At 35.3% G+C, this 25,522-nt stretch overlaps 2 protein-coding genes across 2 annotated transcripts; one reads left to right on the forward strand and one right to left on the reverse strand.

Moving 5' to 3' along the window:
- The first annotated feature begins 590 nt into the window (after positions 1-590).
- On the forward strand, positions 591-20,978 carry MRH2 (Armadillo/beta-catenin repeat family protein / kinesin motor family protein). The gene is made up of 20 exons (XM_086423430.1): positions 591-1,081; positions 1,180-1,280; positions 1,418-1,540; positions 1,745-1,930; positions 2,866-3,087; positions 3,196-3,358; positions 4,624-4,773; positions 5,745-5,833; positions 7,755-7,967; positions 9,662-9,796; positions 11,929-12,108; positions 13,336-13,461; positions 13,656-13,784; positions 13,869-14,007; positions 14,113-14,205; positions 14,453-14,578; positions 17,341-17,466; positions 18,894-19,037; positions 19,137-19,265; positions 20,109-20,978. Exons 1-20 carry the CDS (start codon positions 907-909, stop codon positions 20,255-20,257), a joined length of 2,898 nt encoding a protein of 965 aa, XP_086279556.1. The 5' UTR covers positions 591-906; the 3' UTR covers positions 20,258-20,978.
- Positions 20,979-22,506: 1,528 nt separating this feature from the next.
- On the reverse strand, positions 22,507-24,125 carry LOC147385846 (uncharacterized). The gene is made up of 3 exons (XM_086422009.1): positions 23,931-24,125; positions 23,689-23,818; positions 22,507-23,421 (listed from the first exon to the last, which is right to left on the reverse strand). Exons 1-3 carry the CDS (start codon positions 24,064-24,066, stop codon positions 22,728-22,730), a joined length of 960 nt encoding a protein of 319 aa, XP_086278135.1. The 5' UTR covers positions 24,067-24,125; the 3' UTR covers positions 22,507-22,727.
- Positions 24,126-25,522: the final 1,397 nt, after the last annotated feature.

Here is a 25,522-nt window from a genome sequence, read left to right on the forward strand (position 1 = left end):
ATTTAAAAAGGAAGAAGAAGTCATTTTCAAGAGTTTTTTTTTCAAATATTTAAAGATGTACGTAAAAAATTAAGATTTTTTTTTTTTCACTTTTTATCTTTTATTTTATTTTATAAAAATCGATAAAAAATGGTTCTTTTGAGTTGAAATAATCTAAACAATTCGTTATCTCAAAATTTTAGTTGATGTTTCCATATATTTTAGTTGAAAAAATTAAAAAATGAGTAGATTTTATTGACGTCGAATTCATCACTTTTTATTTTAAAAGTGTCGAACTCGACAATAAATAAAAATGGTGAACTTAACATTAAATAAAATAAAGCATCGAGTTCGACAATAATTAAAAAGTGACGATCGACAGTAAATAAAAAAAAAACTGTGAGTTCGTCAATAATAAGAGACCATTAAGAAATAAAAAATTTACTAAATATCCTATTAAGTTACCAGAGATTATTTAAAAAAAAGAGAAAGTTTAGTAAATGTCCCAACCCCTACCAGGCTAAGTGGACAGGTAACCAAAAATAACTACCGTGTAAAAAACTATAGTATTGTCTCGCACAAGCTATTAGTTGCCGCCTTCACCACAGACATTCGGACTCCTTTCGTAATCAAATTCGACAAACTTCCTCAAAATTACAAATTTACAAACCCCGTTATATCCCGTAAATAATTGCCGCTTCTCAAACGCACAAATGTAATAAAACAAGAAAAACTAAAGCGCGGGAATTGGTCTCGTACAATGAGTCCTCCATTTAAAAAAAAAAAAAAATCTGATCGTGCCGGCCTCAACTCTTGTTGATGTGTGCCCATGCACTCATCTTCGTCTTCTCTTTCTCTGCATTTCTTCCATCTTCTACTTTTGATTCAGAGAAATTGATTCGAATTCGAGTTGGAGAATTTTAGGTGATGGCGTCGAATTCTGCCTTAAAATCATCGATTAATCGTTCCGAAAGACAAATTCCTCAACCACACACCTCAAGGACCACTGGAAACCATTCCGTTCGCTCAAGAGTTCCTTCTTCAAGACGATCTGTCACTCCAAATTCTAGAGCACCACATTCCACCACTCACGATGACTCTGGTTCTCTCCTCTTCCTCTTCCTCTCTCTATCTCTTTGTTTGTTCTTCATTTAGGGTTCTTTTGAGGTGAGTTTTGATAATTGTTTCTCTTTGAAACAGAGCCTGCAAGAGTTCGAGTTACCGTCAGACTTCGGCCAAGAAACGCTGAAGATCTACATTCTGACGCTGATTTTGCTGATTGTGTTGAACTACAGCCAGAGGTGATTATTAACCCTTTGTTATAAAAATCGTATATTTTTTCCTCGGTTTCTCAAGTTTGCATTTTTATAGCTATATGCGCAAATGGACGGTTTATTAAGAATTTAGGACCACTTGATTATTTTTTTCCCTTTTGCAGCTGAAGAGGTTGAAATTGATTAAAAACAATTGGAACTCTGAATCCTATAAATTTGATGAAGTTTTTACGGAAAGTGCTTCTCAGAAGCGTGTTTACGATGTGGTAGCGAAACCTGTAGTGGAGGTAAGTAATAAAAAAGCTTGATTGTCTGCATAATTGAGCACCCTTTTTCTTTAAATTATTTTCTTCGTTAATCATGAAACCAGTAAGAATGGGCATTTTGTAATTTTGATGAAATCTTCATCTTGGTTAGGATCAGTTTCTTCCTTTATCATGTTTGGTTCACATGTTAAAACATATAATGTCCATTTTGGTACATTTTTGCAGAGTGTATTAAATGGGTATAATGGGACCGTGATGGCTTATGGTCAAACAGGTACTGGTAAAACATATACAGTTGGCCGACTGGGTAAAGACGACTCATCTGAACGAGGTATTATGGTTAGAGCTTTGGAAGATATAATTGCCAATACGTCTCCTACCTTTGATACTGTGGAAGTCTCCTATTTGCAGGTATTGAGCTCTTATATTATATGGATATGAACTTTGAGAATTTTGTGTTTCTTGTTCAAGGCCTTTACGTTGATCAATAGTTGCTTGGAAGTAAAGAGGACTCTAACTATGCCATAATGATTCAAGATGTCTTGTTCATGGAAAATATTAGTCAAGAGTGAAGACTCACCACAATTTGGGACTTCTGAATTATACTGTGTTATATATTAAAAGAACAACTAAAAAAGAAGAACAAATTACATTTGTACCCTATAAAAATGCAAATCTAGTAGAAGATCGTTACGATTATGATGCTGTAAGAGAGAGTGTAAACCTTGCGAAGTAGTCTTTCCGCTGCACTTGTCTTAATGAAGAAGGCAACAATCCAAGAATTTCAGGGAGTGAACATTCGCGTCTGATATTGATGGAAAAGAAAGTGATAATGTCCATTTATGTCTCGTTGATTCATGAAGTACATGATTTGGTCATTTGAAGCCACTCAAATAACACCACTCTTGCTACATAAGAAGGGTTTGAACCACGACCTTAAAATTGCATTGCAATTGACCAACCAACTGAGCAATGGGTCCAAGCCCCAAAATGTCTCTTGACGAAGTTTGATCCCACAACTTCTCTATTAAAGGAGGAACTTGAACCATACTTGACGGCTTGACACAGATGTTTGGAGTTCACAAACTTATATGGCTGAACAACCTCAGCCACAATATGCTCTCATACTTTGTTTCTGTAGAAGAAAATGCAGCTATAGACTACTTCCTTCACCAGGGCTTTTGTAGCTATAGAGAACAACCAAAATATTTTATTTTTATTTTTATTTTTTAACTTCCCATTATCTCTATTTGATTTGTTGTTGGGGATGGAGCTTGAAATCATATGCTGCTGAATTGGTTATTCAAGTTACTTTTGTGATGCATTCTATTACTTTGTTGCTCCAGTTATACTTGGAATCTATACAAGATTTGCTGATGCCAGAAAAGAATAATATTCCTATTGTTGAGGACCCCAAGACAGGTGAAGTGTCCTTGCCCGGTGCTACAGTAGTTAAAGTTCGAGATCTTGACCACTTTCTACATCTTCTGCAAATTGGTGAGGCAAATCGTCATGCAGCAAATACAAAGATAAATGCAGAATCTTCACGTAGCCATGCCATTCTTATGGTGGGCATCCTGTAAAAATTCATCATCTTACTTTGTATTTGGATATTTAGTTTACGAAGAACTTTACTTCACAAGCGGAACATGGATAAAAAGTGTTTTTTTTTATAGGTTTATGTCCAAAAATCTTCCCGAGGAAAAGTAGAGAATGGATTAACTTCTCTGGAAAGGGACACGAGAAATAATTTACCTGATGGTGTTGACTTACATACTCTTCTAAAAAGCAAGCTGCTGATTGTGGATCTTGCAGGATCTGAACGATTAGACAAATCTGGTATGGATTTGGATTTTATATATTTAGTTTCAATGGACATCATATGCAATTGTGATTACCAAGAAAAGAGTGTCAACTATGGATTATGTAGTGTATAATATGTGCTATTTTATTGTTCAGTGTTTACCGTGTTTAATATTCAAGGTGCATTCCCTGTGCTAGATTCAAGAGGAAGTGTGGTTCAAAGTTTGTTCCATTTCAGTGGAACATTACGGTTTCATCCGAGACCAGAGATAAACATTGTATCCATACCCAAAACATTGAATGTTTTAGGAAAGTTTCAGATTGTCTCAGAATGTTTCACTCTGGACCATCTCGTTTTTTTGTCCTCTCCTGATTGAAACATTGCTTCGAGACAAGGTTTTAAACATTGAGCGTAAGGACTGCCTAAATTCTTCATCTGGGAATTTTCTTGTATTCAAAGAGTGTGTGAGAAGCAAAAAAGACTTCATGACATGTAACTACTTTCTATTTTTCAATACCACAAATGCTTCATTGCTTCTCTCACATCTTACTTCCTGAGTTTTTTGAGCGTCTGCTTTTTTCCTTAGTCTAGATTCTGCAACTGTTCATACTCTAGATTCTGCAACTGTTCATACTCTACTTTCGTCTAACTAAGCCCCAACTTATGTCTACCAACTATTTTATTCTGTGAATATGATATTCCCAGAATGGTTCTTGTTAAAGGCCTCTTAACTTTTTTGGGATCACATATCCCACAACAATGGAAATTTGCCTCGATTCGCACCTTTTCTCCCTTTCATATTTAAAAGAAGTTAAGCTCTGCCCTTTACTCCTTTGACATGGTCATTTTCCATAAAAGGAACTGACTGAACTTGGCGATCACATTTTAGAACATGGTTTTCTTTATTGCTTGACGCCTGATGTACACTCCCAGTCCAGAACACCCATAATCTCATCCAAGTTTTGTGAACCTGTATTTCTGCCACCTGGTACTGTCGATTTGGACCCGAAACTTCTCTTCTCATTATCATTTCTCATTTGTCTTATTGTTTGTCCAATAATTTTTCCCAATACCGTGGAATATATTATTCATCATTCATGTATTGGACATTAGTATTGATATCGCAAAAAACATATTTTCTTTGACAACATTCTACCTGCGATATTTTTTTTAAAAGTATCATAGAAGAATGGGGTTAGTAAGGCTCTTTGATATCTATGAGTGGTAAAATTTGCAGTATGTTCCTGTAAGTTCTACAACGTTGCTTACAACTTCTCATTATTATATTCTCATGTTGCAGGCAGCGAAGGTCACATGCTTGAAGAGGCTAAATCCATTAATCTCTCTCTCACGTCCCTTGGAAAGTGTATTAATGCATTAGCTGAAAACAGTCCACATATACCTACAAGAGATTCCAAGCTCACCAGATTGCTTCGTGATTCATTTGGAGGTTATCAGGATATTTAATTTTCAGTTGTATTTTTCAAGTATTTTACCTGTGATTATGAGATAGAATACAGAAGGGCTTGTAGAATGGTATGAAATACTAGTAGTTTTTAGTTGTTTTGTAATATTTGTTTCATGTTCAACCACAAATTGACAATCAAGCTTTTAACCCATTCCCTGATCACCCCTCCCTGAGGGGTATTTTTGCTTGCCTTGCTTCCATTGGTCACCAACTAATCAAACTTCCAGGAGGTAGCCAACAAATGGCTAGGTCATGCCAAGAAAATTCTAAGTTAGAAATTGCAGTTGTTTCTTGTCTACCTAGGAAACTTGTACTGCGTAGTTAATTTAAGTGAAACATTGTCATCATTATAATAATCCACTCCTTATCCCAAATATGCGATTGGCAACACAAATCCTTTTTTTGGCATTCAATTCTATTTGAAGCTATATCTTCTGTCAAAGGTTTTGACTTCAAATCTTTTTTGCTACCACAATTGACCTTATTCTTTGCCTTCCTCTCACCTTTATAGAGCCTTCAACTTGTGCCAAAGCACCACCTCATTGGTTCCGTCAATGGACTTCTATGTACATGTCCAAACCATCTCAAGTGACCATTGTTCATTTTATCATCTAGTGTAGATATACGTAGAGTCCCTGAGATGTATTTATTTCTGATTTTGTCTATCCTGGTCTTTCTACTCATCCATCGGAATTTATCCATTTCTGCTACATTCATACCATGAACATTTTGTTGCTAAAGTTGCTCATTAAATAAAACTTCCTATTTTTAGATAATATATTCCTTTATTTTTTCTTATAATTTTCTATGCGGGCAATTTTCAATTCTCTCATTCTTAGAAGTTCATTTATTCTACAGCTACAACTGAGCTCAATCTTATGTGTCAACCGGGTTTGTTACCCTGTCTTAGTTGAATCTATTGGATAGCTTATCATTAGTTATTTTCTATGCAGGTACTGCAAGGACCTCACTTATAATAACAATTGGGCCATCTGCACGACATCATGCGGAAACCGCAAGCACAATAATGTTTGGACAACGAGTAAGTACTGCAAAATACTTTGTGCTTTAAATATTCGGGATTTGGGAATAGTCCTGCTATAATGTAAGAAATTTGTCAATTCTGGATCATATTGTTTTCTGTATCAAACCTTTGCTTCTTTTATCATTTCCTGTAACCTTCCAATCTTTCAATTACCATGTCATTGACGGGTTATGGCTATCCCACCTGATGATGAAATGCTATAGAGGCATTCTTCTCTATCTAGGCTTCCCATCAATATGTGGGCATTCTCAATTGTATGGTAATCATGCACTTCAAGTCTTGGAGGTACTACACAGCCAATTCATAATTGTCACTGCCAATGGACCCTTGTTTGTCATGTTCCCAAATATAGTGTTTGCATCTATTTGTAGAGGATGCCTCTTCTCCTTTTTGCTGTTATCAATTCTCAGTAAACTGTTATTATTTAATGGGTCCCGTTCAGCACCAAACATTTTGGCCAACATTTTAGCCAACCATTTTTGTCCTAGATGGGTTAGAAGTTTTGGAATGGGCTGATTTTTGGTGAGGATGATCTCGGAGATCATCCTCACCAAAAATCAGCCCATTCCAAAACTTTTAGCCCCATGTTTACAAGTTGAAAAATCGTGGACTGTCCATTTTTTGTAAACCATTTTTGATGGGGTTAGAAGTTTTAGAATGGGCTGATTTTTGGTGATGATGATCTCCTGATTTTTGGTGATGAAGATCTCCTCATCGTAGAGATCATCCTCACCAAAAATCAGCCCATTCCAAAACTTCTAACCCATGTTTTGAAAAATGTTTTGCCAAAATGTTTGGTGCTGAACATTTCCCTTATTTAATCTGCATACCATCCTATGACACTCTTGAGTTCAGAAAAATTCAACATTTCAAGCAATGAACAAGTTCTGTTCGTTCTTGGAGCTTATGAAAAAAAATCAGGAAAAACTTGCATTTCATGCAAATTGACATAACTTGGTGATGATGGTTTCTTCATGTATCAAAGAAATTGCATGTTGAAATTACTGAAAAATATGTCAGATGCGCCATTTAGTAAATTTTTTGAAGATCAATCTGCTTGACATTGTCTTCACCAAATAGCTACCTGCCTACTTCTAGTAGCAAATCATATAGGTAGTTAAAATATGATAGGAATGCTCTTCCCAGGAATTTCTTTCAATTTTTGGACCGGTGATAGGAGGATTTTATTAAAGAGGCTGAAAAATCCATAAATACTAGATGGGCTAGTGAGAGAGAGTGAGACTCAATTCCATCCATATGGCCCACATAATCACAAATGGAAGAACGCACCACAAAATGTTGCCTCACAGGCAATCCTGCTACCAAGTGCAATATTTCATCTCCATCAAAGATTTCGTGAGTGGATGACTTCACCAATCATGGTTACAATCTATTTTTTGTTGATCTTGTTCACATTCAAGAGGAATGACTTATGTGCAGAGTAAGAATCCCAATTGTTGTTTTTCACAACATCTGAATCATAGTTTTATAAAATACCTCCCATAATTCGAGAGAGTTGAACAAGTTGAAGTGGATTGCCACTGCTTCTTGGAGAAAATGAATAATTGGGATATTGAAATTCTCTTCCATTTTCCTGGTTGTGTTCTCTTTTCATACATAATCAATATATTAGTTTTCTCACCCATGAAAAATCTATGGCAGTTATATTTAATGATTAGGATTGGGATAACAATGTTTTTTTGACCAGTTATGCTTCACATATTAGTTGATGTATTATTCCTGGGATCAGGACCAGTTTAATTGTTATTCGAGCCCCATGACCTCGTCCACCTTTCATTCTTATAGTATCTATTCTAGATCAATTCAAATAAAAAACTATAACTAATTGTTATGTCATTCTCAACAATTCTTTTTTGTCACTAAAGACTGGTCTTATATTTACTTGCTGTTGTTGCAGGCTATGAAGATAGTAAACATGGTGAAGCTCAAGGAAGAATTTGATTATGAAAGTCATTGTCGGAAACTTGAGAATCAGGTTGACCATCTAACTGCAGAAATTGAAAGGCAACAAAAGTTGAGAGAAGATGACAAAGAAGAGATGGAAAACAAGCTGAGAGAGTGTCAAAACTCCTTTGCTGAAATAGAAAACAGTCTATCTGCTAGGTCTGAGGTAAAAAAAAAATTTCCTTCTTTTTCTTTTGAGTATATATATAGGGGCAGTTCTCTTGTCTCTTGGCTTTTAATTGAATTTCTTTGGACTTATGTTACAAGAAATAATAATCTTCTGATGTGATTGTCAGAGCCAAGGTAAGAAACGTGATATTCTTAGGGTTTCTTCTGTTGGATGCTGTTGTTTTGGGAACTTTAAGAAAATTGGGCAATTTCGTGAATTTTGCATGGGTTCTATATTTTTCCTAGAAGACCCAGTGGTCAATATTGGCCTAGGGATTGGGGCTTCGTACAACAAACCCATTGTAGTAGGATATGGTGGTTATTTAGTTGAAGATTGAATACAAAGCAAAGATGCTTTGTGTGTTAAGCACAGTTTCCTCCGTATGAGAGTGCTTGTGTAAGGGGTAGAAGCCTTAACTTCCCATCCATTGAAGAGAGTAAGTAAGAGTAGAGTTGAGCTTCAATCTCGTGGTCTGCCATTGTATGGTCTTTGGTTATTTAAATCTCTTGGCTTCCATTTCCCAGTGGTCATTGGAGCTTTCTCTCTCTGTCATTCACATTGTAGCTTTTGTTCTGATCTTTTTGGTTGAGTTCCACTCCCTTCCCCAACTTGTTTTGCATCATTTTTTTTAGTGATGGACAAAGAATCAAATGTCAAACACATGCTTGCACAGTCTATGAAAGAAATCCTTCCAATATTAATTTTTTTCCAGGTATGACTTGTATATTTTATTTCTTTATATGATTTTAATCACATCAACCTATCTTTTTTAATGTATAACAGATTATCTAAACACACTCTTTCTAGGTTATGCACTTATAGTGAAAAATAAAATTTCAAAAGTAATCTTGACATATGGAATAGTTTACAAATGTGTCGGCTATGTTCATAGAAACCGGTATGGGTTTCAAAGTCTTAATGGGTACAAAGTGTTGGTTTTGGCCAACCCTGAAATATAGGATTCGTGGACTTGACATCATATTTTCAATAATTTAGAACAATGTAATTTTGAGACAATAATATGGATGATAATCAATTATGTGAGGAGATATCTTACAATTTGTGCTCCACATTGCTATAGAAAAGTAAACATATGTACACATAATGGTATGTTTGCTACAAAGAAAATTTCAATTGGAAAGGGTAGAGGTCGTAATCTATGTCAAATATTACCAATATCTTGCAATTAGGACAAAAAAATAATGGACTGCCAAGTGTTGGAATCTGCCACTTGTTCAGCATCAATAATTCTCCCTTATAGAAGAGTCCAAGCAAGGTCAATGTGTCTGCAACATCATATTGATGTTGGGGATTGGCATAAGGATTCATGGTTTGCTACATAGCTTCGGGCTCCATGTGAATATTCTTCAAGGAGTTATTCCCAGGGGGTGCTTTTATTATGCATTGCAAATGTATTTACCCAAATTATCAGTTATATCTTTAGACGCACCTCTGTATCTTGTTTTGTGGTTCATATTTTTGTTTTCGATATATGAAGTAGTTAATTAACAATGCTCAATGATTAGGTTCATACTTGAACATTTTCAGGTAGCCAGTCTGTCACTTTTTAGTGATAATTATTTCATGATATTTGTATTCAGTGTCTTCTATTGTCTCTTTTTTAAGACATTCAGCTCATCTTCATGCTTAGTTGCAGAATGGCTATTTAAATTTTTTATTCTTGCTTGCAGTTGTTTACAAAGGAGAAGTGTTGTTTGGACTTGAAGATCACAAATCTGCTGGATGAATTGATTCTTCAGAAAAGTCATAATGATTCAATGAGTGATGAAGTTGCACGCCTTGAAATGAGTTTAAAACAGAGCAAGGTACATCCATTTTTCAGAACAATACTGGCCTTGGGTCTTATTTGTTTTTCTCTTTTAATTTTATTGATGTTTTTCAACGTCATAATCAACTTATCCCAAATATTTAGAGAGTGCATGTTGGGCTCATCATTCTCTAATACATGACCTGGATTTGGATTTGGTACCACAACACGATTGCCCTCCTCTGACTGGTGATGTTATAGGCTCATTCAGTGCCTCAAGGACCATATTTTGCAAGAGTAACATTGTCACGTACCATAAAGTTCTTGTTCTCTCTGATTGCAACGAAGCATGGAAGTGTTAATGTCATATGGAGAAAGTAGTACATGGTGTGATTCAAGACCAGATGGTTGCTATCTTCATGTTGACCTAAGAGAAACGGTTTTGAATTTCTTTAGGTAGTGTTTGGGAACACTACTCAGATCTTGCTTCCTACTTCATGGAGCTCAAAAGTGCATTTGAAATCTAATTACCGTTTATGAACATCTTAATTCATGCTTCTTGCAGAAACGAGAAGCCAAAATTGGGAGAAGCGATAAATAATTTAATCTTCTTCTGGCTTCCCATGTTTGCTGCTGGCTGTTCTGTCTGTCGAACATGCGTTGAACTTCCCTTTTTGTTCCTTTTTTTAGCAAAAATGCCAAAATTATCCTCATCCACGGTTCTCCTCACATCTTTTTTCCCTTTTTATCCCTCATTTCCGAGGAAATGCCAAAGTTACCCTAACTTATTGATGGTTATTCTTACCCGTATCTTCCCTTTTATCTTTTTACAAAGAAAGAAAATTCGAAAATTGCCTCATCCAAGATTATTCTCACATCTCTCCCTATGGAAACAATAACAATAACAATGACAATGACTATATATATATTTGTGTGTGTGATGACAACCTCGTATCTCCCTTTATCTATATTATATGTAAAAAACTTACCTTTTCTTCTCTCTTATGTGACAACAACTTAATTTCTCTATCTAGGGGGCATTAATTGCTAAGTAATACTCTGCTGTTTTGGGGTTGTTTCATGGTCAAAGGGGCTCGGGACCCACTTTTTATGGGGTGTGGGGCCTCCATTATGAGAAAGCGGGATTGGTTCTTAAAGTTTTCTATATGCTCATTAGATTCATGTACATATTATGCAATATAACTTAGGATGAATGAAAATAATTCGCTCTGAAGTGGCCTACTTGGTTATGATGCATTTCATAGTTTTTTCCTCTTATTAGATAGTTCATTGAACCTTTGTGGTCTTCTATATCCTTCGGTAAAGATAAGATGAGACAATGACCATGGTAACCACATGCACACACACTTATGCCAAACCACATCAGGTTGGACTTGGACCATGGGCCCACTTGTTGGCTTTGTCTAATGAAAAATGTTCCTTTTAATAAAAAATTTGACAACATTTTTTCACGAGTCCTTTTTATTCCCCCCCACCTCTAATTCATTTTTTACCTTCGTAATAAAACTGTTGGGAGACTCACTATTTCGTTTCATCTCTTCTTGTTAAGATGTATCTCTTCCATGACAGGGCACTTCATCACAAGGGCATTACTTCCTTGATGGGTTGCAACATAGAGGTGTATCCCGTAGATGAAGTAGCGTTGGACGACTAAAGTCTATAAATTCTTTTCATTTCTCATGTCTGAGAACAAACTAACAAAAAATAGAAACCAAAGAAAATGTAATTCTCCTGAGTGTTCCATTTGATCTCTCTTCAATTTTAGATTTTATTTAAAAAACTGAGTACGCTACCATAATCAGTATTGGTTGATTGACGAGTAGATCGTTGTATCTCCGAGTTAAACTCATTGTAGTTCCCAATCTTTGAAATAGTGGCCTTTTGACCAGATATTGTCTTCCTCCAACGGTGTTGGTTGATTGAAGGTTGTGATACATGGTTTAAAACATGACCCTGAAAGGTTCTCTCAGATTGTCTTGGTCGAGACAATCTCGATTTTTTCACTTGACCGATATAATGCCTTGAGTTGAAATTTTAAAGCTTGATGATATCTTCTCTTCATATCCTATGTATTTCCTTATCTTACATTCTTCAAGTTTCCCCTTTAATTTACCATGGATTTTAGCATCCATGAGTGCACTCTCTAATACTACTTTTTGTTGATAGTAGCAAAACCAGCTTGAAAACTCCACATACCAAAAGGTACTTGCAGACACTACTCAGATGTATGAGAAGAAAATAGCAGAGTTGATTGAGCAACTAGAAGATGAGCATGTCCGCTCTGAAAGTGCACAAGAACAATTGGCTGTAGTAAAGAAAATCCTGAGCGATCAGCAAAAGTCAATTCAGGTTAGCTTTGTGATTTTGGTTTATTTTTAAATAGATCAAGTCGAATACTATATACTTTTTGTTCTCTTTCCTCTGATTATTTGTTTTTTTACTTAGGGTATGTTTGATTGCATGGAAAGTCACTTTCCATGGAATTTGAAATCCATGGAAAATTAGTTGTGGAAAATAGGTAGGGTTGGAAAATCAAATTCCATTGTTTGATTTCACATGGATAAAATCATGGAAAAATATTAAGAAAAAAAAAAAGAGGAGAAGGAGGAAGAAGATGATAGGAGGGGGAGAGGAAGAAGAAGATGACGAGGAAGAGGGAGGGGGGAGGATGTGGCGACGAAGGTGGCGGCGACGGTGGCGGCCACGACGGCGACTGTGGCGGCCATGACGGCGGTGGCGGCCACGACGGCTGTGACGGTGGCGACGGAGGTAAGTGAGGAAGATGGGGGGAGAACGTGGTGGTAGTGGTGGCGGATGAGGTGAGGGATGGAGAAGAATGAGAAGAAGAAAAAGAAGAAGAAAGATAGAAGGTGATCGGAGACGGAGCCGATGGCGACGGCGATGGTGACGACGGCGATGACGACGATGATGAGGTTAGTGTAATGGTGATGGTGGTGGTGGTGGTAGTGGTGGTGGTGGTGGTGAATTGATGATGGAAAATATGGGTGGATTTCATTTTCCCACCCATATGGGTGGGAAAGTGAAATCCATGATTTAGTGGACTTTTTGAATGGGGTGGAAAATGAATTCCATTTCCATGTGCAATCAAACACTTGAAAAATATCATTTTCCATGGAAATTGATTTTCCACCCTATTTTCCATGTGCAATCAAACATACCCTTAATGGAAAATTTGACCTTTTTTCAGAAACTTTATGTACTTCCAACTTTCTTGTGTGTTACATTCGAAACCAACAAAAAGAAATATGTCAGTTATCTTCTTGTATTGTTCTTATGGTCCTATTTTTCCTCTTCCATCTGTGTGACACTTTATTTTTGAACCATCGGCATCTCAAATTCTGTCATTGGATACCTAAGAGGGGATGGTGGTCTTCAACAGGCCAAGGAATCTGTATATTAAAATTTTCTCAACTTTGGTCAAGTTGCCAATATATTTTAATTTGGGTTCTTATGTTTCTACGTTTTCTCCTGAATGACTTCAATTTGCTAGACTTTTTCATTTATCCATAACAATTTTTTGATCGATAATTTATCCAAAAACAAAATATGTTCCAGATTCAGGGAAAAAAGGAGATTGATGAGCTTAGGATAAAGCTAGAGGAAATGAGTCAGCTGCATGAAAAGACTCTGAATGAATTTCAATCTTTGAAAGCAGAAAATGAGGAGCTATTATCAGAGAAGGTATGGTTGACATATGGTATTGGATGGCTGTGCTTGAAAAATTCTTGTAAGTTTAGATCATCTTTATTTGTAGTATAATTTTATATGGTAGATTGCTGATATCTGAACCTATATGGCATGATATGCTAGTTATCTAAAATTTTACTGTTTCTTCTAATATTTCTTTGACAAGATATCACTAAATTTTATGTTAGGAAATACTGAATGAAGACATTCATACGATGAGGCAAAAACTATCAGTTGAAGAGAGGCAAAGAAAGCATCTTGAAGATAATTGTGTCAAACTGAAAAGGCTTATATCTGATAAAGATAGCATATCTGAGGTATGTTGTTTATTTCATCCTCAGATATTACTTTCTTCAATCGTGCATTCATGTTTTCTGGTTTTGCGTTTCAATGTTCTTCAGGATAGAAAGTCATACATGAAAGAAAATATTGGTAAGGTACCTTCAGGATCGGGAACCACAATGAGTTTACTCAACTCAAACCAACCAAGAGAGACAATATCTGGTCAAAGGGCAACTATTTCAAAGATTTTTGAGGAAGGCATGATTTATCAATATTAAACATTAAAGAGGATAATTTTGTGACTTCTTTATGCATCTTATTGAACTATCCTGATTTGCAATATGTTTGATGTGACTTATTCAGTTGGTCTTCAAAAGATTGTAGCAATGTTAAGATCTGACGACTTAGAAGTCCAAATTCATGCTGTGAAGGTTGTAGCCAACCTTGCTGCTGAAGGTACATAATATTAGTTAGTGTATAAAGTTTATCTTAGTATGAAAAACCCTTACAGATTTTTGTTGTAAAAACAATTTGCTTGATACTTATCCCAAAAATTGCTTGGAGCGGATAATTTTACAAATTAGATAGACTTTTCATATTCCTATTATTGCGGAACTTATTTTCTCTATTTTCTTCTGTAAGTGAGTTGAAGGTAGTCAGATAAATCTTTCCATGCCAGTTAAAGATATCTTCATTATTGCAGATATAAATCAAGCGAAGATTGTTGAGGAGGGGGGTTTAGATGCTCTTCTCATGCTTTTGGGATCATCACAAAATGCAACGATTCACCGAGTTGCTTCAGGGGCTATAGCCAACTTGGCAATGAGTGGTACTCCTTCTCACTACCGTGCTTGTTTGTTTGGTTTATACATTCGAGCTTTTGAATTATCAGGAATTATCAATAATTGCTTATAAAAAGACAAATTCTATAATGAATATTCCAACTCTGTTTATTTTCCTGGCATACCTTTTTAGATATGGGAAGACATTCCATTGCAGTAAGAGGACTAGCACCAAAACATATTACAAATTTAAATATCTAGTTGAATGTGCAAGAAGGCCTCTAATTAGACTGGCCAACCAAAATTTTCTAACCCTTGTCAGTTACAAGTTTGGTTTTTGTACATATATTATTGGAAGTTGGTGTGTAAAGACAGTTTTCTAGAAATTGGTTGAGTTAATTAGTTCCCAGATAAATGGAGTCATGTTCGTATGTGCTTATTTCTCCTTATATGCACCATAGTGGAAATTTTCATTTCGGAATTTGGAATTTGTTTGTATACGAAAATCTATTTGGATTTTGAAAATTTGATTTTTCTTCAATTTCATTTGGTGAAAGATAAAAACTAGAAAAGAATAAACATTATTATAATTCCAAAATTTATGCATTTTTCTTTACCTCTGAATTTCTAAAAAAAAAAACTTGCCGGATGTTCCATGATATTTTGGAGATTATTTTATTACATTGTTTCTAAGCCTCTTTGTGACTTAATGATATTTTCAATAGCCAAGAAAATGCAAACTTTGCTAGAGTTTGAAAATTGTCAATGGGTACCTGTTACCATGGTATAGATGCTGTCAATGGCTGCTTGAATCAAAATGTGGATGGACCACCTTAATGTGCTTCGTGACCCTTAGTTTTGCACATGGATATGTTCAAATCACAAATCACAAATGACAAATCACAAATCACGTGTTTCTAGAATTCTAAGTAAGTTCTTCTAGTTAGATGGTTGGGCCTCAAATATAACAATTGCTTGAAGCCATTTTCTTCAGTATACCAAGGTTATCAAAAGGTCTAGGAGAATCGTTGTAGCTGACCCACTAGTTGGTGCCAAAGTGTGTGCCTGATGACTTAGGCAGACAAGAGAACACATACAGACTACATGATACTAAATAACTGAATTATGAAATATCACTATTCAATTTAGGACGTTAACTCACATGAAGTTATGCTTTATTTTTTTGCCACATTTGCATAATCATTGGATATTCAAATCACTTATTTGAATAAGAACCTAATTGTAGGTCCATTAGATTCACATCTGGATTCTGGACGGGCAAACTCTTTGGGCCAAATTTGATCTGGGAGAAAAGAATAATAACAAAAAAGTCCAACATTAATATAGTTTCGCTTCGCACTTTGATCCATATTGTGTAACAATCCAAAATTTCTGACTAAAATCTTAGATTTTTTTTGGAAGGTTAAAGATTTGGACCATTTCTTGATTGTAACCCTAGATTTATGATTATTTTGTGGAGGATGGGACGAGTGGTTAAGAAAAGAGAAGAGAGACATGAATTAGAGAGATAATATATCTTGAATAAGTGAGGACTCTACTCATAATATATCTTCTAATGTAATAAATTAGGCATCTCTTTCCTGATAATTCTCATCCTTTCTTCTCTCAGTTCATTGTTCATCCCAAAATTAAAAGATCAAAAGAATTCATCATTTGCAAAAAGTATTGCATATGATTAACAATCCTTTTCTTATTAGTTCATTGATAATTGTGAACGAAGTACATTCCTTTGAGCATTGGTTCTTGCATTGTCACCAAGTCGGGGTTTGGGAATAAGTTGACAAGGAAAAAATTCGGTAAATTCAGGAAAAATGGAAATTTTTTTTTTTTTGAACTAGGGTTGGGGCTGTGTAATTATTCCTACTAGGTGGTGTTCGCATATTATATAATCAAATCCCATATTAAACTACAATAATAAATCATAAAACCCCATATTGATATCATCCATGCATCCGCAACAAATAAACATAGGTTTATAACACATTCAAGGTTTTATATTGTTCAACATATAAAAAGATTACAATCATGAGTCCAATTTAGGATTCATTCAAAATCAATGTCATCATCTTTCTTATCTAACACTTTATCGGTAAAATGGTCATCATCATCTTCATCAAGGTCATCTTCTAATACTAGTGTGTCAATGTCATCTTTTGATTTTCCCTATTGAATCGCAAAGTTTGTGATTTACTCATTATCTAACACTTCATCGGTAAAATGGTCATCATCATCTTCATCAAGGTCATGTTCTCTTACTAGTGCATCAATGTCATCTTTTGTTTTTCCTGATTGAATTGCAAAGTTTGTGATTTAATTGTGAAATTCGTATAAGTCACAATTAAATCGATGAAGAAAAAAAAGCACGATTTAATCGTGGTTTTTTCAGTAAGTCGCTTAATTTGGTGACTATGGTTCTGTGGCAGTCGTGCAATTTTTTCCCCATTGTAGCCTAGTGAGTACTATTACCCATGTTTTACAAACGCTACTAGATTCTATCCAGGGTGAGAAGTTATTTGGTAATGCTTCAATAGCAGTGTGGTTGAATAAGATGTCACAATTTCTATAACACTTCCCCATTCATCACTTCCCTATTGGATAGATGTGCAAATTTATCCAAATTAAATTTGACCTCCATGGCTGGCATTCGAGTTAATTTGCATTTCATTTCACTCATATATCAGTACATGCCATTATCATGAAATTTAAGGCAAACAAGACATTTCCATTGCTTATATTTCATGAAATCTTTGATTTGTTTTTAAAGGAAATCTCTGGTCTATCTTTTCAGAGTTGAATCAAGTCTTAATAATGAGCAAAGGAGGTGCTCAGCTCTTAGCAAATATAGCATTGAAAACAGATGATCCTCAGACCCTGCGAATGGTGGCTGGAGCAATTGCAAATTTATGTGGAAACCGTAAGCTAAAGATGATTTCACCTTATTCTCTATATTAGCTAATTCTTTTCTGTGTTTTCGTTGCCCATTCAATTTGAGATGAACGGTCATTTTGTTGGTCCTGCCAAACTCATTATATGCGTGTAAAAGCACATGACTTTTTTCCTTTTTTTTTTGGTTATCTATCGAACTAAAATATAAGACTGTTTATGTATCCCTATCTGTAGAAAATGATCTTGTCTTTTGAAGAAATTTGACATCATATATGCAGTGAATATGTTATCCATTTGCGTCAAAATGGATGCTTCAATCTAGTCACCTACTTGGCATATCTGGTAACATAGTGTGTGATATTGCAAGTTCTACTGAGCATTATTTGCCTATCTGATTACACTGAAAATGGATAGCTCATCATCACCTTTCATGTTGTGTACGAATATTAAAATGGGAAAGCTCTATGTAAAGAATCATCAGGGAACCTCACTCTTGGATCCACTTTTTCAAATTGCTTAGGGTTACCTGTAAGCCTGTGATGTGGAAATGGATTTTGAACCTATGGCCTTTCACCTAACAACAAAGGTCCTTACTGGAAAAGACAAGTATGCATGTAGTCCACTCTTAAGTTTTAACTGATAAATCATTCCTGTTGGAGAGCTAAGCTTGTAAACCTATTGCTTGATGTTTTGCATTGCAACCATGAGGTCAATAGCTCTGTCCTCACTCACCTACCTACAGGAAAGAAGTTTGTTTAGAAGAGCAGATTCATTGATTTAGTATTTCTCTGAACTTTGGTATGCCTCCAAAGACTGCTTTCCGTCCGGTACAACCAGTTGATGGTTCTAATAAAGGTTGGGTAGTTCTTGGATTTATATCATGTGTAACTTGCAAAGAGTTCAATTTAGGTCCCACCAAAATCTGCATAAGAAGTTGTCGGAAGACCGAAGACATGATTTTTCTTATTGTATTGTATGAAACAGATTCTTCCTTTTTGTTAATAATATAATGAAAGCAAAGTGACGAGGTTGGCACTCAAGGACTTTACATCATTATTTTTCTATTTTCCCCTCTCCTCCCTTCTCTTTGTCAACACCGTGGCCACTACAGATTTCAACTTGGCACATGGGTTCAATCAAGATGTTTTGATGAATATTTTCCGACTTAGTTTCTTTCTTTCTTTTTTGGCTTCAGCATCATTTGTTTTTTATGATTTGTAAAATATTGGTCAAGTAATTGGAGAGACTTCTTACCTAACATATTATTGTTTTACCATTGCAAGGAAGTATATTATACGGCTACTTATTCATGTAGGCTGTGCTCTTTTAAACAAACTACTTCCAAGTTCTGTAGAAGATTATTTAGATATCTGAGTATTTTGTGATCATTAGAGGGTATATAGTATTGATAATATTTCGTGTCTGCTGAGTTCTGATGCGCAACTTCTTTCACAGAGAAGTTACATGTGATGCTTAAAGAAGATGGCGGCATCAAGGCACTTTTGGGAATGCTTCAATCTGGAAATAGTGACGTTATAGCACAGATTGCTAGAGGAATAGCTAACTTTGCGAAATGTGAATCTCGGGGAAAAATTCAAGGTCTGTGTATGTTATCTCTTCTATCTTTTACACAATTACAGATCATGCTTGTCTCTATACCAACCTTTTGTACTAAGGCAAGCTCTCCACTTACTGCAGGATATAGGAAGGGGCGTTCTCTTCTTATAGAGGAAGGTGCGCTTGCATGGTTGATTGCTAACTCTACTATTACTTCAGCTTCAACCCGACGTCACATCGAGCTTGCTCTTTGTCATCTAGCTCAAAATGGTATGTTACTGTATGTGTTTGTTTGCCTACTTCATCAACCCTAGGTTAAACTGATCTTTCTAGGTGTGCCTTTACATGACTCTTGACTCTTGGTTTATATTGCATGAAATAATATTGGTTATTATATTTTCCTATACTCTTCTCATCTCAGATTAATTGGTTCATTTCTTGCTTAAGGTGCTAAGATAAGGTATGAATATGAGAAATGGGGCTATGACTCAGTTTTTCCTGAATCCAAAACTCAGATATGGATATGGGTATCCTATCCGGAGAATTGATTCTAATATTAATAAGTGTATGGTTTAATTAGGCTCTAATATTCTTTTAATCTCTACTGAAGTCAAATTATAACCGGACTTTTACAACTTGCCTGTTTTTTTGGGGTATGATATTACTTTATCGGGGATCAGAAGGTTTTTTCACTTGAAAATCTAAAATAAAATATTTTCTTGCATTCTCCTCTACAACGGATTTGCGAGAATCACAAGGAAAAATGCTGTTGTTTATTACCTGGTTCTCGGCTCATTTTTTTCTCTTTTAAATGATTTGACTTGCTCTTGATCTTTCATTGCTATCTCTTTCTATATAGAATCAGTATGAATTAGGATGGTGCTTTTGTGCACTAAAAGCCATAAGAAACATTTCTTGGAAATGTGTTCTGTTTTATCCAACTTCTCTTGTTGCAGTCTTGCCTTCATGGTTTTTTTGTTTTTGTTTTTTATTATTCTGAAGTTCAAAACATGTATTTGAATATGAATTCTCTCTTTGTGATGCATCTGCCTACATGTTTATTTTATTATTGAAGAAGAAATGGAGAGTGTGGTGGCTGTCATATTTTTGCAGAGGAAAATACCCAGGATTTCATATCCAGTGGAGCAGTAGATGAACTTATTCGTATTTCGTACGAGTCCTCCAGAGAAGATATCCGCAATTTAGCAAAGAAGACACTGAAGTTGAATCCAATATTTCAAGCTGAGATGCAAATGGCATGACCGAAATTGTATTAATATGGGGGCGGTATCACATAAAGTTGTATCCATGAATTGAACCTATTTGTGACAACAGCCAACCAACCCTGTGTGGGAGTTTATAAGGAACTTTTTCTATGATCCCAAGTAAGGCAATTGGGTTGGTATTCACTAAATATTTGGAGTGGCTAACGATCATTTACTCGAAGTCTCGAACTATCAAGCTTCTAGGGTGCATGAGTGATGGCGACTAAGGGGAGCCATGCGTGTGTTGCATGCTTGTGATGACTAGGGTCCATTTTTCTGTACCCAAACACATTCTCATGCTTGGGATGAGAAATATAAATCATGAAGGGTAAGGGTACTGGTATTGCCTCAGTGGGCATTATTTTGACATTTTTTTTCTTAAAAATTGCAATTTTGTTAAGATGTCTCCAATCATACATTTTACCTCCCTGGGTATTATTATGTTTATGTCTTGTATTCTGTTGGTAGAAGGGGATTGTAACTAAAAGGGAAATTTGGTATCAGATTTTGAAATCTACGATTTTATATGGACTGTAATCAGTCTCAAATAAAGGGAAAACTCACCTTTCATCCTTGAACGTAGATATAGTCAAACCGTGTAAATCTTGTATTTCTTGGTTTTCGCTTGTTTAATTTTATTTTATACACGAAAAATCTTTTTTTTTTTTTTTTGGTTAAAGCGAACGTCTTGTACAATTAGGTGGGAAATGAGTCCTTGAAAAAAACTATACAATTTGATTTGTTAAATTTGTTGTCCATTGAAAAGCACCAAGTTAACTGCTGGGTTTAATTTATGCAGGACAAAGCTATGTTTGTAACCAAACACTTTTACAAATCTCACGTACTTATACTCCATGCAAGCGTCCAAAGAAGCCATTTGTTGATTGATCCCTCTTTGTATTTCCACAATATCCAGACCAAGAAACAGTCCAAAAAAATTGCCTAAATATTTTGTGTCGGTAGGAACCACATTTTTGACTTTCATCAAGTGTTCCACTAGAAAATATCTTCCAAGAAAATAGTTTCTCCACTACCTCTAGACAACTTGCTTTATTCTAATCTTACTTATCTTAAGTATGTCGTGTCTGGGAAGCTTAAATATTCTAAAGGACAATGATTGTGTCAGCCCTGGGGGATCGTCATCCCTAGATCCAGATAATTGGATAATCCTCGGGATCAGTATGCATGAATCTATATGACCATGGGCAGAATCATAAGTTTAAAACACTATTTATCATCTTCACTTCAAACCTCTTCTCAACATTTTGGCATTTAAAAGTTGATGATTCCTCATTGATGATCATTAGATTAAAAAAAAACTAAAATCATTGAGGGAGCCAAATCTAATTTCTTCTACTCAAGGGAGGCATTTATAATTTTATACATCATGAGGGAGTAACTCAAAATCCCCCTGTGATCCACTGCTTTCTAATCATCCTTTTTTTTTTAACATTAAAGTCTCAATTCCCAAGTGGGATTAGTTTACCATTAAATCATTTTTAAAGTTTAAACCAATCTTCTCCCACAAATCCAAGTTATGTTCCACTGCTCTCAGTAGGTCACTCTAATGCTCATACACTTGCATCATCCTATATAATATTAAATGAATTTTATTTGCACATCAACCCTCCATGGATACTCAATTAGCTTAGATCCAATGCACTAGTAAATGAATCTTCTGCCTAGAATCCCATTGAATTTTAAAGTATAATATTTTTTAAGCCTCCCCCTCCATTGACAAACGCCACACGCCCTCATCATAGAACTGTAGATCATTTGTCTTAAGCTACGTAGAATCATAAATGTTTTTCTTGTGTTTCCAAGACAAATGATCTACGTTTCTGTGGTGGGGGCGTATGTCAAGAGGGGAGGGGGTTGTTTATCACGATTCATTATTTTATAATTTTTATGAGACTTTCACTCTATTATATGTTTTAAAAACTTATAATAACTTAAGATTGAATGTCTAACATCAGTCACAATAATAAAACAAAATAAACCAGTTTCTTGAATCTGAAATGTTTTTATATTCATGAATACCTAGATTAGAATTAGTATTAAGTCATGTATTTTAAAATTGAATTACCATGAAATTCAAAGTACCCACCATTCCTTGACCAGGTTCAAATAATTAACAACATAAAGAAATGTAATAAAACAAGTGAATAATAAGATAATCTTTTTTGTTTTAAAAATAAAAATTACTGCATAATTGGTTCTGATTCCTGAATGAAGTCTTCCCTAGATGACATGACAAGACATTTATTTCTGAATGAAGAAGTGAAACTGTACGAACACATACATCATCTCACAAAAAGAAATTCACAAAAGAAAACTTTAAAATAGCATGAACTGTCCAAAGTAGTTCATCAAACACAAAGCCCAACAAAAATGAGTCTGATCTCAATCTTCCCCCTACCCACCACCCTTACCCTTTAAATCTTCTTGACTTGACTTACAATCATTATCAGTAGTAGTACACGTCTCTACCATGTGTCTTGGTTTCATCCATGAAGAGGCTACTGCAACCATTAGAGCTAACAAGTTGTTTAATCTCCTCAAGACCATAATCTGATGATGATGATGATGAATTCTCTCCCAAAAACCCATTTGATCTCTCAGTGGTCCATCTCTCACCAATCATGAATTTATGTTTCTCTTCAACCCCATTATAGAAATAATTCTCTACATCTCTTTGTTGATCACCACCATATTGATCATACTCATTATTATCTTTGACATAGCTGATCTGATTACAACTTCCATCAGAAGAACTGGAACTTGGTTCATGACCTGATCCAAACATGAGAAGACCGTCTTTCCCTTGATATTGGTGAATTGGGCCCACTAAGTTCTCTTGGGAGAAAAGGAGCGAAGTAATGGTAGTGCTAGAGTTACTGTTATTAAAAAGATATGATGGGTTTGAAATGGGTTGTTCAAGGTCAGTGAGAGGTTTTGATGGGGGGTAGTAAATACCATTACTGCTCTTATATGTTGAAGTTGAGGGTGATGGTGAAGATCGCAAAAAAGGTGGGAAGGATGGTGGTGTATATGAAGGAACCATCATCCCCATTAATAGTTTCTTCTTCAGCTTTGTGTTCCAGTAGTTCTTAATATCATTGTCAGTCCTGCCTGGCAGCTGTGCAGCTATTATTGACCACCTGCACTTGATGGAATGAGTTCCATAAGAAGATATATCTGAGCTTCTCTCAAAAAGTATGTAAGTGGGTACTAAAAAGAGATCTAAGATGGGCATGCATTTCATAAAATTAGCTGATTATTCTTGGATCATGCAACTTTTCCCAATAATAAAAAAATCAACTAAGTTCTCTCTCAAACACTATATTCTTTTGAAGAATTTGTGTAATCTAAGTGAAAAATATGGATCATAAGGAGGAAAATTGATTAGGAAAAGAATTTGATTGAACCTGCTTCCAAAGCTAGCAAAGAGGCTGCAAATAATTCTATCTTCATCATCAGAGAAATCTCCATGCTTTATGTTGGGTCTAAGATAGTTAAGCCATCTCAATCTACAACTCTTCCCACATCTCTTCAGACCTGACACAGACCAACTAAATTATCAAACAAATACAACCAAAATAGAGAAAAAGAAGAAGACCACAAAGTGCATATAAGATCAGTTCATTTCATTTGTTTTAGTCTTACATACCAGCTTTATGTGGGAGAGCAATCCAGTTCCCACCAGTCCCATATTTCTCTATGAACTCCTTGAGCTTTGTGTCTTCTTCAGGTGACCATGGCCCTTTCTTTACTTGTGCCTTGTCACAGCAAGGAGCCCTTCCCATCTCTCTCTCTCTCTCTCTTTGTTTTACTTGGAAACTTTTGTGGAACCAATCTTCTTCAATAATGGAAGGAACTGAGGTTATATTATTTAATGAGAGATACAGAAGTCAAAGGGTAGGCTTGTTTAATTTCAATCAGTTGGTACCTCTACTAATTAGCTTAATTAGAGAACTTCCCATCATAAATAAACCCCACACTATATGTAGGGACCTTATATCCAACCTTACTTAGTTTCTTCTCCTTCTATCAAAAGAATCCAAAGTCTTTAATATAGTGAAATACTATAGCAAGTGAAAATGATAGGTCAGGCTTCCTACAGGGCTAAGTCATGGCTGACCCATAGTTCATTGGGGGGCACAATTAATTAATTAAATAAGAGAATTCGTATTGCCACACCAACTTTTTCTTATAATATTCAATTACTGAAATTATATGTGAAACATCAATTAAAGAAAAAACGAATTCAGATCATATGCGCCCATATCATTTATCAAGTGAAAAATATAGTGGAGTCCTAGTTTTTTTACGTTCTTTTTACACAAATATTCATCTATATTTTTCATTCCTTCTCAAACTCAACAATAAACAAAGTCTCTACATCTTAAATTTCTCAGATTTTTTTTTTTTTTCAATTTAATTTTTTTTTTTTGAAGAAATCATATCACTTATCAAGTGAAAAGTTACATGTTATTTTTTCTTGTCATCCAAAAATAATTGTCTTTCTTAACGGGTACCTAACTGATAAGGATATTTTTAAGGTCAATTTGTTGGTCTTACGATTTTCATAAATGAAATCGAAATCGAAATTGTTAAGAACCGAAATTGCTATTTTATTTAGGTTTTAGTTTTGGGTATATGTTTAACCTAACATGTAGAATCAAATAGATAAATGTTATTATATGTTGGTAACCAACTCATTATGAATGACAATCTCATTTTAGCGTCTAAGTGAGGTCCACGTATCATGTCATACCAATAAACAGGGCTTTTGAATCAAATTTCTCTGTCATTATCTGAAATTTCAAATATAAATTTTTTCCAAACGTGTTATTTTGAACACTGGTCCTACTTTCATAAATGTTACAGCTGAAACTTGAGCCTACACTTTCACGTATAGGAACCCTATTTCAACCTTGATTTCATGCGCCCAAAGATTTCCTTGATCAAATATTGTTGTCAGTCAAATCGATCACCTACTTTTGGGATTATTTAGGGTTACTATCACATCAATCAAATGTGAACAATTGGCAAACTATTACACGGTTCCTCAGAGGGCCTTATCTCAAGTCCAATGGAGACCCCCCCCCTCCCCTCTTAAGAGATCTTCAATGCCGCACCTACCCTAAGGGATGATTCTAGCCACTCAAAGTGACTCATCATATGATCGACCTTGTACTGGGAGATCGACATTGTATTGGGAGAACGCACATGAGTTCATACAACCTGATTAATGTTTGG

Source organism: Akebia trifoliata, chromosome 14 (assembly GCF_017979445.1).
Source record: "Akebia trifoliata isolate Shusen 1 chromosome 14, ASM1797944v1, whole genome shotgun sequence".
Lineage (NCBI taxonomy): Eukaryota > Viridiplantae > Streptophyta > Magnoliopsida > Ranunculales > Lardizabalaceae > Akebia > Akebia trifoliata.

Coding starts and splice junctions, on each gene's coding strand:
- LOC147385846 (XM_086422009.1), bottom strand. CDS start 24,066: ATGGGAAGGGCTCCTTGCTGTGACAAGGCACAAGTAAAGAAAGGGCCA. Junction 23,819..23,930: donor TGCTCTCCCACATAAAGCTG/GTATGTAAGACT, acceptor GGTCTGTGTCAG/GTCTGAAGAGATGTGGGAAG. Junction 23,422..23,688: donor TTTGCTAGCTTTGGAAGCAG/GTTCAATCAAAT, acceptor CATCAAGTGCAG/GTGGTCAATAATAGCTGCAC.
- MRH2 (XM_086423430.1), top strand. CDS start 907: ATGGCGTCGAATTCTGCCTTAAAATCATCGATTAATCGTTCCGAAAGA. Junction 3,359..4,623: donor TGAACGATTAGACAAATCTG/GTATGGATTTGG, acceptor CTCATGTTGCAG/GCAGCGAAGGTCACATGCTT. Junction 7,968..9,661: donor GTCTATCTGCTAGGTCTGAG/GTAAAAAAAAAA, acceptor TCTTGCTTGCAG/TTGTTTACAAAGGAGAAGTG.